We start from the raw sequence: 15,698 nt of genomic DNA, 5'->3' as shown, positions 1-15,698 counted from the left end.
AAGACTGTAACAAGAGATGAAAAAGGGCACTATATAATAATAAAGGATCTATCCAACAAGAAGACCTAATAATTGTAAATATATATACCCCCAACTTGATAGCACCCAAATATATAAATTAATAAAAAACATTAAGAAATTCATTGATAATAATACAATAAAAGGGGGGGGGGGGCTTTAACACCACACAAACAGCAAAGGACATTATCTAAGCAGAAAATCAACAAGGAAACAATGGCTTTCAATGACACCCTGGACCAGATGGACTTAACAGATATATTCAGGACATCTCATCCTAAAGCAGCAGAATATGCATTTTTTGAGTGCACATGGGACCCTGTCCAGAACAGATCACATACTGGGTCACAAATCAGGCCTCAAAAAATACAAAAAGACTGAGATCATACCATGCATATTTTTACACCACAACGCTATGAAACTTGAAGTCAACCACAAAAAAAAAAAAAAAAAAAAAATTGGAAAGCCCTCAAATAAATGGAGGTTAAAGAACATCATACTAAAGAACGAATGGGTTAACCAGGAAATTATAGAAGAAATCTTTTAAGAAATGGAAACAAATGAAAACACGATGGTTCAAAACCTTTGGGATGCAGCAAAGGCAGCCATAAGAGGGAAGTATATAGGATACAGGACTACTTCAAAAAGAAAAATCTCAACTATACAACCTAACTTTACACCTAAAGGAGCTATAAAGAGAACAGCAAATGAAGCCTAAAGCCAGCAGAAGAAGGGAAACAATAAAGACACAGAAAATAATAAAGATATAGAATAAATGAGATAGAAACAAAATAAAAACAAAACAAAAAAAAACAGATCAATGAAAGTACAAGTTGGTTCTTTGAAAGAATTAATGAAATTGGCAAACCTCTAGCCAGACTTATCAAAAAGAAAAGAGAAAGAACCCAAATAGATAAAATCACGAATGAGAGGAGAGATCAAAACCAAAACCACAGAAATATAAACACATAAGGTAATTTATGAAAAATTATACGGTAATAAATTGGGTAATCTTGAAGAAATGGATAAATTCCTAGAAACAACATATAAACTACCAAAACTGGAACAGACCAATAATCAGCAAACAAACTGAATAATCAAAAATCTCCCAACAAACAAAAGTCCAGGGCCAGATGTCTTCCTAGGCGAATTTTACCAAACATTTACAGAAGAGTTAATACCTATTCTTAACAAACTGTTCCAAATAATAGCAATGGAAGGAAACTTCCCAACTCATTCTCGAGGCCAGCACTATCTTGATTCCAAAACCAGACAAAGACCCCACTAAAAAGGAGAATTACAGGCCAATAGACCTGATAAACATGGATGCAAAAATTCTCAACAACATACTAGCAAATCAAATCCAACAGTACATTAAAAGAATTATTCACTACAATCAAATAGGATTTTATGCCTGTGCTGCAGGGATGGTTCAATATTCATAAATCAACTAATGTGATACACCACATAATAAAAGAAAGGATCAGAACCATATGATCCTTTCAATAAATGCAGGAAAAGCATTTGACAAAGTACACTTTCCAATTTTGACAAAAATCCTCAACAAAGTAGGGATCGAGGGTACATACCTCAATATCATTAAAGACCATATATTAAAGTCCCATAGCTAATATGCTGAATGAGGAGAAACTGAGAGCTTTTCCTCTAAGGTCAGGAACAAGACGGGGATGTCAACTCTCAGCGTTATTTAACACAGTACTAGACAGCCATAGCAACTTCTTACTAGACATGTTTCCAGAGACAAGGAAAACAAAAGCAAAGGCAAACTACTGGGATTTCAAGATAAAAAAGGTTCTTTACAGAGAAGGAAACAATAAACAAAACTAAAAGGCAACCAATGGAAGGGGTAAAGAAACTTTCAAATGATATATCAGATAAAGGATTAGTATCCAAAATCTATAAAGAACTTACAAACTCAACACCCAAGAAACAAATAATCCAGTGAAGAAATGGGCAGAGGACATGAATAGATACTTTTCCAAAGAAGACATACAGATGGCTAATAGACACATGCAAAAATGCTCAAATCACTCGTCATCAGAGAAATACAAATCAAAATCACAATGAAATACCACCTCATCCCTGTCAGAATGGCTAAAATTAACAATGCCAGAAACAACAGATGTTGGCAAGGATGAGGAGAAAGGGGAACCCTCTTATACTGTTTTTGGGAATGCAAACTGATGCAGCCTCTCTGGAAAACAGTATGGATGTTCCTCAAAAAGTTAAAAATAGAACTACCTTGTGACCCAGCAACTGTACTACTAAGTATTTATCCAAAGGAAACAAAAATATTGATTCAAAGGGGCACATGTACCCAGATATTTATAACAGCACTATCAACAATAGCCTAACTATGGAAAGAGCCCAAATGTCCACTGACTGATGAATGGATAAAGATGTAATACACACACACACTCACAATAGAATATCACTCAGGCACCAAAAAGAATGAAATCTTGCCATTTGCAATGACATGGATGGAGCTAGAGTGTATTATGCTAAGTGAAATAAGTCAATCAGAGAAAGACAAAGATCATGATTTCACTCATATGTGGAATTTAAGAAACAAAATAGAAGGGGAAGGGAAGAAAAAATAAAATAAGATAAAAACATAGAGGGAGGCAAACCATAAGAGACACTTAAAGATAGAGAACAAACTGAGGTTTGATGGAGGGTGGTGGGTGGCTGAATGGGCATTAGAGAGGGCACTTGTTAGAATGAACACTGTTCTTGTGTGTAGGGGATGAATCATTAAATTCTGTTCCTGAAACAAATATTACCCTGTATGTTAGCTAACTACAATTTAAATAAAAACGTGAAACACTATGAAAAAAAAAAACAAAACGAGAAGTGATTACCAAAGCTTTAAAGCTACACAAATACCCTGTTTCTCCGTATCGTTTTACTCCCAAATTTCAACATAAGTGGATTATCTTACAGCTGGTATTACTGTGGGTTTCTAATAGTGATTTTTTTAAAATTTTTCTCACTCCTTCTACATTTATTATTTATAATTCTTCTGTAAGGAATTGTGTTCATTTTCACCCATTTATTACTTATTAAATCAATTTACATCAGTTTAGATTCATGGATATTATTCTGTTGAGTTGTAACCCAACACAATCATTACTTTTTGTTCAAACTTCATTCCCCTGAGAATTCTTTTAGGTTGGTACTGTGTCTCTTTGGCATGATCGTGATCCCCTCTTCTTTTTTTTTTTAAGCTCTTTCTTACTTTGGGGCACCAAACAATGCTCCAGGATCATCATGTATTCTCCCAATCCAGGCCCTAGAATTAACCATTTCTCCATAGAGCCCTGGTTCCTCTCATTGGAAAACAGTATTTATTTATTTATATTCAGGGTTTTTTTAATTTTTTTATTATGAAATTTACTGTCAAATTGGTTTCCATACAACACCCAGTGCTCATCCCAACAGGTGCCCTCCTCAATACCCACCACCCACCCTCCCCACCCTCCCACCACCCATCAACCCTCAGTTTGTTCTCAGTTTTTAAGAGTCTCTTACTGGAAAACAGTATTTAAAAACCAAGATATAGGCACTATATGTGTTTTTGCTTCTGGGATGTCATGGCTTCTAGACCGTCTTGACAAACAGAACTAGAAAATACATGTAATACCCTAAACTATGTATACACACATATATCTATATTTACCTCTTTGTGTGTGTGTATATATGTACCTCTTTGTGTATATATTAAAATAAACATGAATTCATGCTGTTAGCTCAGACCCTAATCCAATACCACAGGGTTCTTTGTAGTCTTCACTCCTTGCTTATTTTTAATTTCTTTTTCTGACAGTGGAAAACTTGGCTTACATTAAAATACAATTTATTTTCCAAACCTAGTAAACACATAAAGTATTGTTAGAATTGTTAACCTATACCACATGATAAGCAAATTTACTAATCAGATTACAATTTTATGTACAGTTTTTTTTTTCTTTAGCTTTATGGTATTAAGTCAAAACACTGTTTTCCAAAGTTACTTAGGTCAGCCCTTTTTTTTTCCTATTTTTGATGATGTTATGGCTTTTGTAATATAGTTAAATTTACTTGTCACAATTTTACTTTACACCCTAGGGTCTCCTGACATTCTAGGTGACTTTTCTTTTTAATTTGCATTCAGGAAAGTTCACTCTTTGTGGTGTAAAACATGGGTTTTGACAAATGCATGGATTCATGTATCAACCTACACAGTGTCAGAAAGAAGAGTTCTATAATACAAAAACTCCACTTTGAGGCCCCCTTGAAATTAATCCTTACCTTTACTACTTCTGGCAAATAACTGATCTGTTTTCCATCCCCACAGTTCTGCCTGTTCCAGATCATTTTATAAATGAAATTACACAACTTGTAGCCTTTGGGTCTGGTTTCTTTCACTAAGCAAAAAGCATTTAAGATTTAATCATGTTGTTTTACAAACCAATATTTGTTCTTTTTTGCTTTTCATATATTTCAAAGTTTATGCAGCAGGTATTGTTGCACTCTGCACCACATTCCCTCAGTCCATCTGGTTTCAGTACAGCACACTGTCGGTGACTCACCTAAAGCAAGTTCTGCAATATCTCTACTTTTCACTAGCCAGGGCAAGCTAGTAACCAGACTGTTGGCACAGCTCCGAAGCACAGTACCTCCAAAGGCATCACCCAACCAATGAAGGATGAGAAGCCACAGATAAGTGCACCACCTTCCAGTCCCTCAGCAGGTTAACTCTGAGGAGCATTCTACATGGTCCTTGTAGGTCCCTAGTGGGTGTGAGTCCAAATTTCCGAGTATAGTATCCGGATTAGTAATTATTGGCATTATTAGTATTATTAGTATTATTGGTTTTTCTCCCTTCTTTAAAACTCTCCCTTCCCTCAACTGTGCTTCCTAGGTTCACTTCCCAAATAAACTATTTCTCTTATCCTTGTGTTACGATGTCACCTGTTCTAAGACACTTTCCCCAGATATCCCTATGACTCATTCTCTCATCTATATGAAGTATTTATTGTTACTTCTCAGTGAGCTCTTCTCTCACCACCTTCTTAAATTGCAAGCCTTATTCCCCTTCCTTACTTTAGTTAATAGCATTTTATTTATTTAACAGCACTTAACCTCATATATGCATATGTATAGAATTAATTTTATTAATTTCAACTAGGCTCTGTGAATGGAATAATTTTAGTCTAATTTGTTAATAATTGTGTCTCTAGCACTTAAAATGCCCCTTGGAACATAGTAGGCACTCAATAAAAATATATTGAATAAGTAATCTTTCAAGAAGGTTGTTTTTATTTAGCATAAGAGACTTCCTATGGAAAAAAACCTGAAAACTATTAACTTTCAAAATCGTATGGTATTCATAATGAGGCCAGCTGATTCCATCACAAATGTTATTTAAAACATTCTCACACTTAGCACAAAGTTTGCCTGGATCTTCTGAGTTGCCTCTGAATTCTAACATACCGTAAAACTATGAACAATAAAAGACTATATACCACAAGGTAGAAAACGGGCATGAGTCCAGTTTTCATATGAAGCCAAATATATTGTGCCAAACATAGTGTGTAGAATGCCATCTACACAACAGCGATGGATATAGGGAAGAATATTTTTTTATCGGTGAAATTTGAGTCCCATTATGTTTTTCTAAGTATTTATTATAAGAAAGACAAAATCATTCTTGGTTTCCAAACTGAAATTATACTGATCACATTTTTATTACCTGGACACTGGATAAAGGACCACTCATAGTTCTTTTCTTTAGGACAAAGACTGGAATCAAGAACCATCTCACTACTGTGCATTCCAACAAGCTTCATTGGTCCTCGCGAAGATCCTTCAATACAGTGTCCTCTTCCTGTGTTACTAGGATCATTGCACCAGCCACATCCAGGCTGCTCCAAACAATGCCCACAGGTTCTCAATCCGGAACAATTTTGAGCTGCATGACAGGAACATTAACAAATATGTTGTATGACTTTATATTCAAATAGAATTTTAAGCTAATGGAAAAATAAGTATGATCTGAAATAAAGAATATAAAAAGTTGTCTGTAGCTAATGTAAACACTTTTTGTAATAATACCAAAGAGTCAGCAGTTACTTAAAGCAAATAAAACATACATCATGAACAAAGAGGAGATAAATGAACAAATAGGTGAAAAAGGGTGTGTGGTAACCATGACATGGAGAAAAATGAAGTCAGCACTTCAAGATTCCTGAGAACTTTGCCTCAAAGCGGATCCAGGGGCCTACAGACCACATTTGCCATTGTCTGTGATGTAGAGCCATGTTAGCTGTTCTTGTTGTGCCTAGTAAAGGCCTTCAAGGAAAAACTCTGCATCTGCCTGTGCCTGTCCAGTGCAAAGGCTGCCTGCCCATTCCCTGAGATAGCTGAGCCCCATTTGCACTGCCTTTCACTGACGATGTTCTTCCCAAGGGTCCAAGATACTAGCATTTACCTAATCAATCTCACCTAAAGAGTCAAACTGGATGGGAACATGGCCACCAGATCCCTACCTCAGCCAGGCAACAAGCAAAGGCTTTACTGATTTTCAGGGCTGCAGAATATCCCTCCAAGATTCAAAAGTTGAGCTGAAGCTCAAACTTTTTGTTTAAATTATGAATAATCTATAATATTCAGCAATGTTATGAATATTGTGATATCTTTTCCAAGGATGAACATATTATAGTTTGCCATTATATATACCATAGCTACTATGTGATGTTTTAAAATTTTAATTCACAGAGTATCCTATATTGGGCTGAGACTTTCTTTCATTACTTTTATTGACATTTTGCTAGAAAAGGCATTCTTTGTCCTGGGAATTATTTACCTATAGACGACGGTGACAGAGGTACAAGACATCATGAATGATGTTTCTTCTAGCCACATGCTAGAAAAAAACTAGAGGGGGGAAGTGGTAATTTCTCGTAAACCAAATTCCATTGTTAAGGTGGTAATAACTTAATTTCCACTCAGTGTTTTGTTATTACTGGAAACGAAAAATGTTCCTCAGATTGCTGCAAACAAGAAAGGCACAAGCTTCTCAGTGAACATCAGGAACTCAATACAGTGAACTGCGTAGGGATAATAGAATATTGGTTAAAGAATTCATCAATTATAATATGATTTGTTATTAAGAATTTTTGGCATGCTGAGCATTTCAGATTGGAAAATAAGTACTGTCTCCTCTATTTCTTTAATAATAATTTAAAAAGGAAGAACACTGAACCATTGACTACAACTGGATAATGTTATTTTTGTAAACAAATAATCCATTAGCATGAACATGCTTCCTTTTAAAATTTACATTTTTTTCGGCAACACACAATGCTAAATGGTACATCACTTAAAGATCCTTAGATAACTGAACATTTCATATAGTACCATACCCCTTTAGCTTTCATGCGTTGAAATATTTCTCTTATATATATAATTGTAGCTACCCCACAGTATTGTTGACTGGGTTATTCTCATTGTCTTCTGGTTTCTAATTGTCTTATATAAAGTTGCTACAAAACCAATAGGAAATAATGAAAAATATAAAATTGGGTATGTTATCTTGACATTCCAATTATTTACTATCATGTGATGATTTGAAGTAGATCTCTACTAGGTTTCACCCAGAATAAATCTAGTTTTATATTTATGGTCTATGGAAAGTAAATTTTATTTTAGGACTCTCTTTTTAAGGGTATATAACCAACAAAATGGCTTGAAGAAGCATTACACACAAAGTAAATCTAAACTATTCTCAAATACAACATTCCTGTTAATGCTTTCCAAACAGCTGGGGAAATCTTAGATGAAAGAAGGCTCAGTTTCTTGTACTGGCTGATTGACAAACTAGTAATCTTCTAATTCCGTTTATTTATTTGATTTTAGGCTTTAATAACAGGTTACAAAATGTCATGCTCAGAGCAACATTTTATTCTGTTAGATTTTATTTTACATATGAAACTAGTGCATAAGGTAATGTCGGTTTTCCTTTTACTCAAGAGTACAACAAAGCAACGGGCATTGCTGAAAGATTAACAGGAAAATCCATCTCTAGTATTTAATAATGATTCAAATACTGACAAAAACTAATGTTTTTTAGACAATAATACAGGAAAGATTTTGTAGGCTATGCTATTTTTCTAAGTTATGAATAGTAGCGAGACTGCGTGTAAACTACAAGTAATTAGAGCAATCATTTTTATTTTTTTTTTATTTTTTTTCAACATTTTTATTTATTTTTGGGACAGAGAGAGACAGAGCATGAACGGGGGAGGGGCAGAGAGAGAGGGAGACACAGAATCGGAAACAGGCTCCAGGCTCCGAGCCATCAGCCCAGAGCCTGACGCGGGGCTCGAACTCATGGACCGCGAGATCGTGACCTGGCTGAAGTTGGACGCTTAACCGACTGCGCCACCCAGGCGCCCCAATCATTTTTATTTTATTTATTTTGGGCTTTTTGAAAAATTAAGTTGTAAAACATTCAATATGGTTTTTGAAATGTGTAAGAATTTTAAAAATCAATCTGTAAGAAATTATGCCATCAGATGATTACTGGAGACTTCTGGTTTCTGATCCTGCATGTCATGGATTCAGAAGTTACCACTCCATCCAAACAAAAAGTAAAAAGCAGCACAAAATGAAAAGTCAACAACTCGTCTTAGATCTGTCAGAGGAGGTCACAGGGAAAATCACTGCGGAAAATTGGAGAGACAGAGAGGAGGATACAGAGAATTGTAATATACCAAATTTGAAACTTCTACGGGAACAGTGCCAGGGGAAGGAACTACGAAAGCTCACTGTGGGCAACTCTGAGAGTTAAAATTCCCAGAAAGACCCAGTCATGGGGCATTCACACACTTCTGTGAGTTTTACCTCCAAGAGCTCTCAGTGAACATCAAAGAAAAACCTTCTTCTGCTTCCAGCAGGCGAAGATATTTTGAAATATGCCAGCGTTTTCTGTTCTTCTTAACAAGGCCAGGAAAAACTATGTAACAGAGCCTAAACTACTGAGGTTTTTATCAGGGCCTAACTGACCTGTTAAAGAGAAATATCCAACTCTAGCCTGCTCTGGCCTTGCACGTGGGAAAAGAGATACACAAATACAGCTCCCTCTGACCATCATGTGCCACCTGAGAAAGGGGAAAAAACTGAGATGCACTGATGAAGTCCACAATATGAGGCACAATTTCACAAGAAAACTAAGACCTAATCATATATAGAACACTTCTGCTCCTTCCATACTCTACAACTGCAATGCTAAAAACCTATCCATTTACAGCAGTTTCTTCTACCCATAAATCATATCTGGCTATCAAGAAAAAAATTACAAGCACACCAAAAGACAAAAAAACAATGTGAAGGGGTGTCTTCATGACTTAGTCAGTTAAACGTCCGACTTCGACTCAAGTCATGATCTCACAACTATGGGTTCGAGCCCCACATAGGATTCTGTGCCGACAGCTCGGAGCCTGGAGTCTGCTTTGGATTCTGTGTCTCCCTCTCTCTCTGCCCCTACCCTGCTCATGCTCTCTTTCTCAAAAATAAACATTAAAACAAAAATGTGAGAAGACAGAACAAGCATCAGATCAGAAATGGCAGGAATATTGGAATTATCAGGCCAGGAATTTAAAACAACTATGATTAATATGCTAAAGGTTCTAATGGATAAAGTATCCACTATGCAAGAACAGATGAGCATTGTAAGCAAAACTATAAACCTCCCAGAAATAATATACAAGATCAAGATGACCTTGAGTTTGGTGATATTTTAGTTATGACACCAAAGGCACAATCCATGAAAAAAAATTGATAAACTAGACTCCATTAAAATTTAAACTCAAATTTAAAATTTCTGCTTTGCAAAGATATTGTCAAGAGAATGAAAGTACAAGCTATACACTGTAAGAAAATATTTAGAAAAGACACATCTAATAAAGGACTGTTATCTAAAATACACAAAGAACTCTTAAAACTCAATAATAAGAAAATAAACAACCCAAGGTGAAAATGGACAAAAGACCTAAACAGACACCTCACCAAAGATACAGAGGCAAGAATGAAAAAATGCTCCACATCATATGTCAAGAGAAATGCAAACTAAAACAACGAGATACCACTGCATACCTATTAGAATGGCCAAAATCCAAAACACTGACAACACCAAATGCTGGTAAATATGTAGAATGCAAAGGAACAGAAACATCCATTGCTGGTGGGAATGCAAAATACAACCCCTTTGAAAGTCAGTTTGATGGTTTCTTACAAAACTAAACATTTTAACATACAGTTCAGCAATAACACTTTTCCGATATTTACCCAAATGAACTGAAAATTTATGTCCACATAAAAACCTGCACATGGATCTTTATTGCAGCTTTGTTCACAATTGTCAAAACTTTCCAAAAGCAACAAAGATTTCTTTTAGTAGTGAGTAGACAAACTGTGGTACAACCAGACAATGAATACTAGTCAATAAGCTATCAAGCCATGAAAAGACAAGAAGGAAATTTAAATGCATATTACTAAGTGAAAGAAACTAATCTGAGAAGCTACATACTGTATGATTCCAACCATATGACATTCTGGAAAAGGCAAAACTATGGGGACAGTAAAATATTAGTGATTTCCAGGTGTTTGGGTAGACAGAAGGATGACTAGGCAGAGCTCAGAAGATTTTTAGGCAGTGAAACTGCTGTATATGATACTATAGTGATGGATACATGCCATTATACAACTGTCAAACCCCACAGACTGTAGCACACCAAGAATGGAGCCTAATGTAAACTCTGGACTTTGAGCAACAGTGATGTGCCAATGTAGGCTCATCACCTGTAGCAAATGTACCGCTCTGGTGGGGGATGTTGTCAGTGGGGGAATTAAGCACATGTGGGGGCAGAGGACATATGGGAACTCTCTAGATCTTCCTCTCAAAATTTCTGTGAACCTAAAACTGATCTAAAAAATAAATTGTAATCAATTTTTAAAAGATTACTTTCCCTAACTTCCATGAAAAAAAAAATGTTTAAATTGAACATGTATATAAACCTGCCAAATACTGAAAGAAATACAGATTTGTCAGATGTGTACTATATTCTCATGTTTCCTATTATTCCATTTTCACTGTATCAATTTAATTACATTTTATTTGAACATTTACATATTAAGAACTAAATCTCTATTATTGCTTTAAATAATCTCCTTGAAGTTCATTTTCACAAATAGAATAACAAATATTTTAAGAGAAACATATAAATTATTAATAATTGCAGTTATTAACAAAGCTTTCTCAGAAAACATTAGGCAAAATGTGTCTGAAGACACATATTTCTTTCTTCAAATTGTGAATTTTAAGTAATAATATGACAATATTATAACTGAAAAACACTAGGGAATATTATAAAACCCATATTTGTTTCTCATTAGCAAAGAACAGTTTCCTTCAAGTTCCATTTACTAGGAAACCTCAAATACCACTGAAACAAATTTCTGAGAGCAACATAAAATTTATACCATTTCTAATATAGTTTTATTTATAACTATAAGAATGCTTTTACTACTGTTAAATGTTTAGTGAAGGACTAGACAAATGTACTAAAAAACAATAATATAAATCCATTACATATAATACTAAAAAGATATAAAGTTAAATGTAAAAATATGACAAAAACATTGCCCATAAGCTGACATATTTGCAAAACAGTAACACTCAGCTACTTTTAGCACTCAGATTTTGAGCAAGGATCTGTATTCCCAATCTCTATTTTATTTCCTGGCATTTCCTCATTGCTCATTAAATGTCTGCTGGTTAAAACCAGGGAAAAGAAAGACATGATAGAGAAGGAGTTTGTTTCTCACAAGGAGTAGATTACTACAACGTCCAAAAGATACAGGGTCTCCTTGAAGCAAAGTACAATGCCCTTCTTCCCACATGAATAAAGGGCATATAATTTACAGGGCTGTGGAACAAACATAACTGTTACTGGACATCAGCTGCACAAATGGGTTTCGGATGGCCAAAGGGAAGGCAAGGCTGACAACAGACCCAACAGTGAAAGACAAGACCCAAGGAAAAGAAAATTCCAGCAGGCTAGACTGCTCAAGAACAAGTACAAAAAGTTGAAAATAAAATTCTCAACAAATCAAAATCAAGAAAACAAAGAGTCAAAAACAAAAGATATAAAAGCAGAACTTGACAACTGATCTAACACCCCTAGCGGACAACCCTACCAACAGCAGTTATTGTAATCAAGTTCATCAGTGGTGAGGTGCAATTCATTACCTGTGTTTAAGTAGTTAATCATGTTCTATTTACCTTCTCAAAAAATGCAGTTACAGTTTTTATAGCAGAACTACAAGGTTCTCAAAAGCATTACTTTAAATAAATACAAATCCCCAAAGAAAAAACCAGGAAGAAGAATCTGAATCATAACAAACAAAGAGATGGAGAAAACAAGTGAATTTAAGACATACTGAGATTTATCTAGAAATTCCAACAACTGTTTTAAGATTTCTAAAAAGAGTAAATAGGAAAAAAAACAATCTAATGATTAAAAACCATTTTTAGCACATAAAGAAAGTACTCATCAGATTCAAAGAGCCAATGGGAATCTATTTTTAAAATCCAACTCAATTAATGGAAAACTGAATTGAAATGAGTTGTAAAATTTGGAATGCCAAGGATAAAGAGGAAAAAATCTTAAAATCTTATATTTCTCAAAGAATTTCTTTAAAAAGAGGCTCCAAAAATTAATGAAAATCAAATTCACATGAGAATTCTCACTCACAACACCAAATGCTACAAGGTCTAAGGAAAGAATTACTTAGAACTACATATCCAGCCACTTTATCATTCACATGAACATAAAAAATACACTTTAGACATGAAAAAACTCAAAAACATTACTAGCCATAAATTTATTTGGAAAGAATTACTGAAGACTGTTCTCCAAAAGGTAAATAAATGAGAAAGAAGATATGGAATACAAGAAAGATTTGTGAGCAAAGAAGACAACTTAGATTTTTTCCTTTTTTTTAATTTAAATATTAGTTAGCATACGATGCAGTATTGGTTTCAGGAGTAAAATTCAGTGATTTACCGCTTTCGTACAACACCCAATGCTCATCACCACAAGTGCACTCCTTGGTACCTCTCACCCATCTAATCCATCTCCCACTCACCTCCCTCCTTCAACCCATAGTTTGTTCTCTATAATTAAGAGGCCCTCGTGGTTTGTTTCCCTCTCTTCTCTCCACCCCCTTCCCATATATTCATTTGTTTATTAAATTCCACATATGAATGAAATCATATGCTATTTGTCTTTCTCTGACTGACTTATTTCGCTTAGCATAATACATTCTAGCCCCATCTACATCATTGCAAATGGCAAGATTTCATTCTTCTTGATTACTGAGTAATATTCCTGTGTGTGTGTGTGTGTGTGTGTGTGTGTGTGTGTGTGTATATATATATATATTATACACACACACACACACACACACAGGAATATACATACACACACACACACACACACACACACACACACACACACAAACTTCTTTATCCATTCATAGTCAGTGGACATTTGGGAACTCTCCATAACTTGGCTATTGTTGATAATGCTGCTGTAAACATTGGGTTGCATGTACCCCCTTTGAATCTGTATTTTTGTATCCTTTGGGTAAATACCTAAGAGTACAATTGCTGGACCATAGGGAAGTCCTATTCTTAGTTTTTTTGAGGAACCTCCATACTGTTCTCCAGAATAGGTATACCAGTTTGCATTCCCAACTACAGTGCAGGAGAACTCTCCTTTCTCTGCATCCTTGCCAACACCTGTTGTTTTTTGTATTGCTAATTTTAGCCATTCTACCAGGTGTGAGGTGGTATCTGTGGTTTTGATTTGTATTTCTCTAACGATGAGTGATGTTGAGCATCTTTTCATGTGTCTGTTGACCATCTGGATGTTGGCCATGTGTCTGTTGGCCGTCTTCTTTGGAAAAGTGTCTCTTCATGTCTTCTGCCCATTTCTTAACTGAGTTATTTGTTTTTTGGATGTTGAGTTTAAGAAGTTCTTTATAGATTTGGAGTACTAATCCTAAATTATCAGATATGTCATTTGCAAATATCTTCTACCATTCTCTAGGCTGCCTTTTAGTTTTATTGTTTCCTTTGCTGTGTAGAAGCTTCTTATCTTGATGAAGTCCCAATAGCTCATGTCTTTTGTTTCCCTTGCCTTCAGTGACATGTCTAAGTAAGAAGTTGCTCCAATCATGGTCAAAGAGGTTTCTGCCTGTGTTCTCATCTAGGATTTTTATGGCTTCCTGTCTCACATTTAAGTCTTTCATCCATATTGAATTTATCTTTGTGAATAGTGTAAGAGAGTGGTCCAGTTTTTCCAACACAATTTGTTGAAGAGAAGATCTTTTTTCCATTGGATATTCTTTCCTGCTTTGTTGAAGATTAGTTAACCATAACGTTGTGGGTCCATCTCTGGGTTTTCTATTCTGTTCCATTGATCTATGTGCCTTTTTTTTAATTTTTTAATGTTTATTTTGTTTTTGAGAGAGAGAGAGAGACAGAGCATGAGCAGGGGAGGGGCAGAGACAGAATCTGAAACAGGCTCCAGGCACTGAGCTGTCAGCACAGAGCCCGACACAGGGCTTGAACCCACAAAATGCAAGATCATGACCTGAGATGAAGTCAGATGCTTAACCGACTGAGCCACCCAGGAGCCCCTCTATGTGTCTATTTTTGTGCCAATACCACATTGTGTTCATGACTACAGCTTTGTAACACAGCTTGAAATCCAGATTCATGATCCCTCTAGTTTTCTTTTTTTTTTTTTTTCAGGACTACTTTGGCTATTTGGGGTCTTTTGTAGTCTTTTATGTAGTGTACATATTTTAAGACTGTTTACTCTAGCTCTGTGGAAAATGCCGTTGGTATTTTGATAGGGACTGGATTAAATGTGTAGATTGCTTTGGGTAGTACAGACATTTTAACAATGTCTGTTCTTCTAGTCCGTGAGCATGGAATGCTTTTCGATTTCTTAGTACCCTCTCAATTTCTTCCATAAGTGTTCTATACTTTTCAGAGTATAGGTCTTTTTCCTCCTTAGTTAGGTTTATTCCTAGGTATCTTATTGTTTTTGGTACAATTACAAATGGAACTGATTCCTTGATTTCTTTTTCTGCTGCTTCATTATTAGTATACACAAATGCAACAGATTTTTGCATTTTGATTTTATATCCTGCGACTGCTGGATTCACTTATTAGTTTTAGCCATATTTGGGTGCAATCTTTTGGGTTTTCTACATACAGCATCATGTCCTCTGCAAATAGTGAAAGTCGGACTTCTTCTTGGCCAATTTGGATGCCTTTATTTCTTTTTGTTGTCTAATTTCCAAGGCTAAGACTTCCAGTACTATGTTAAATAGTAACGGTGAGAGTGGACATCCTTGTCTTGTTCCTGACCATAGGGAAAGGCTCTCAGTTTTTCCCCACTGAGAATATTATAATTCATATATGGCCTTTATGATGTTGAGGTATATTCTACCTCTCCCTACTTTGTTGAGGATTTTTATCAAAATTAGATGCTATACGTTATCAAAGGCTTTTTCTGCATCTATTGAGAGGATCATATGGT

At 35.4% G+C, this 15,698-nt stretch overlaps 1 protein-coding gene across 2 annotated transcripts in view; it reads right to left on the bottom strand.

Annotated features, from left to right (window-relative positions):
* ATRNL1 (attractin like 1) overlaps positions 1-15,698 on the bottom strand; it is a 754,994-nt gene that overhangs the window by 569,521 nt on the left and 169,775 nt on the right. For both annotated transcript variants that reach the window (XM_027063193.2, XM_053207126.1), the window contains exon 18: positions 5,774-5,992. In XM_027063193.2, coding sequence (XP_026918994.2) covers positions 5,774-5,992 — 219 coding nt within the window. The remainder of the gene's footprint in view (positions 1-5,773; positions 5,993-15,698) is intronic.

This window comes from Acinonyx jubatus, chromosome D2, assembly GCF_027475565.1.
Source record: "Acinonyx jubatus isolate Ajub_Pintada_27869175 chromosome D2, VMU_Ajub_asm_v1.0, whole genome shotgun sequence".
Lineage (NCBI taxonomy): Eukaryota > Metazoa > Chordata > Mammalia > Carnivora > Felidae > Acinonyx > Acinonyx jubatus.
Note: the sequence above shows the minus strand (reverse complement) of the source record. Positions and strands in the feature narration are given on the sequence as shown.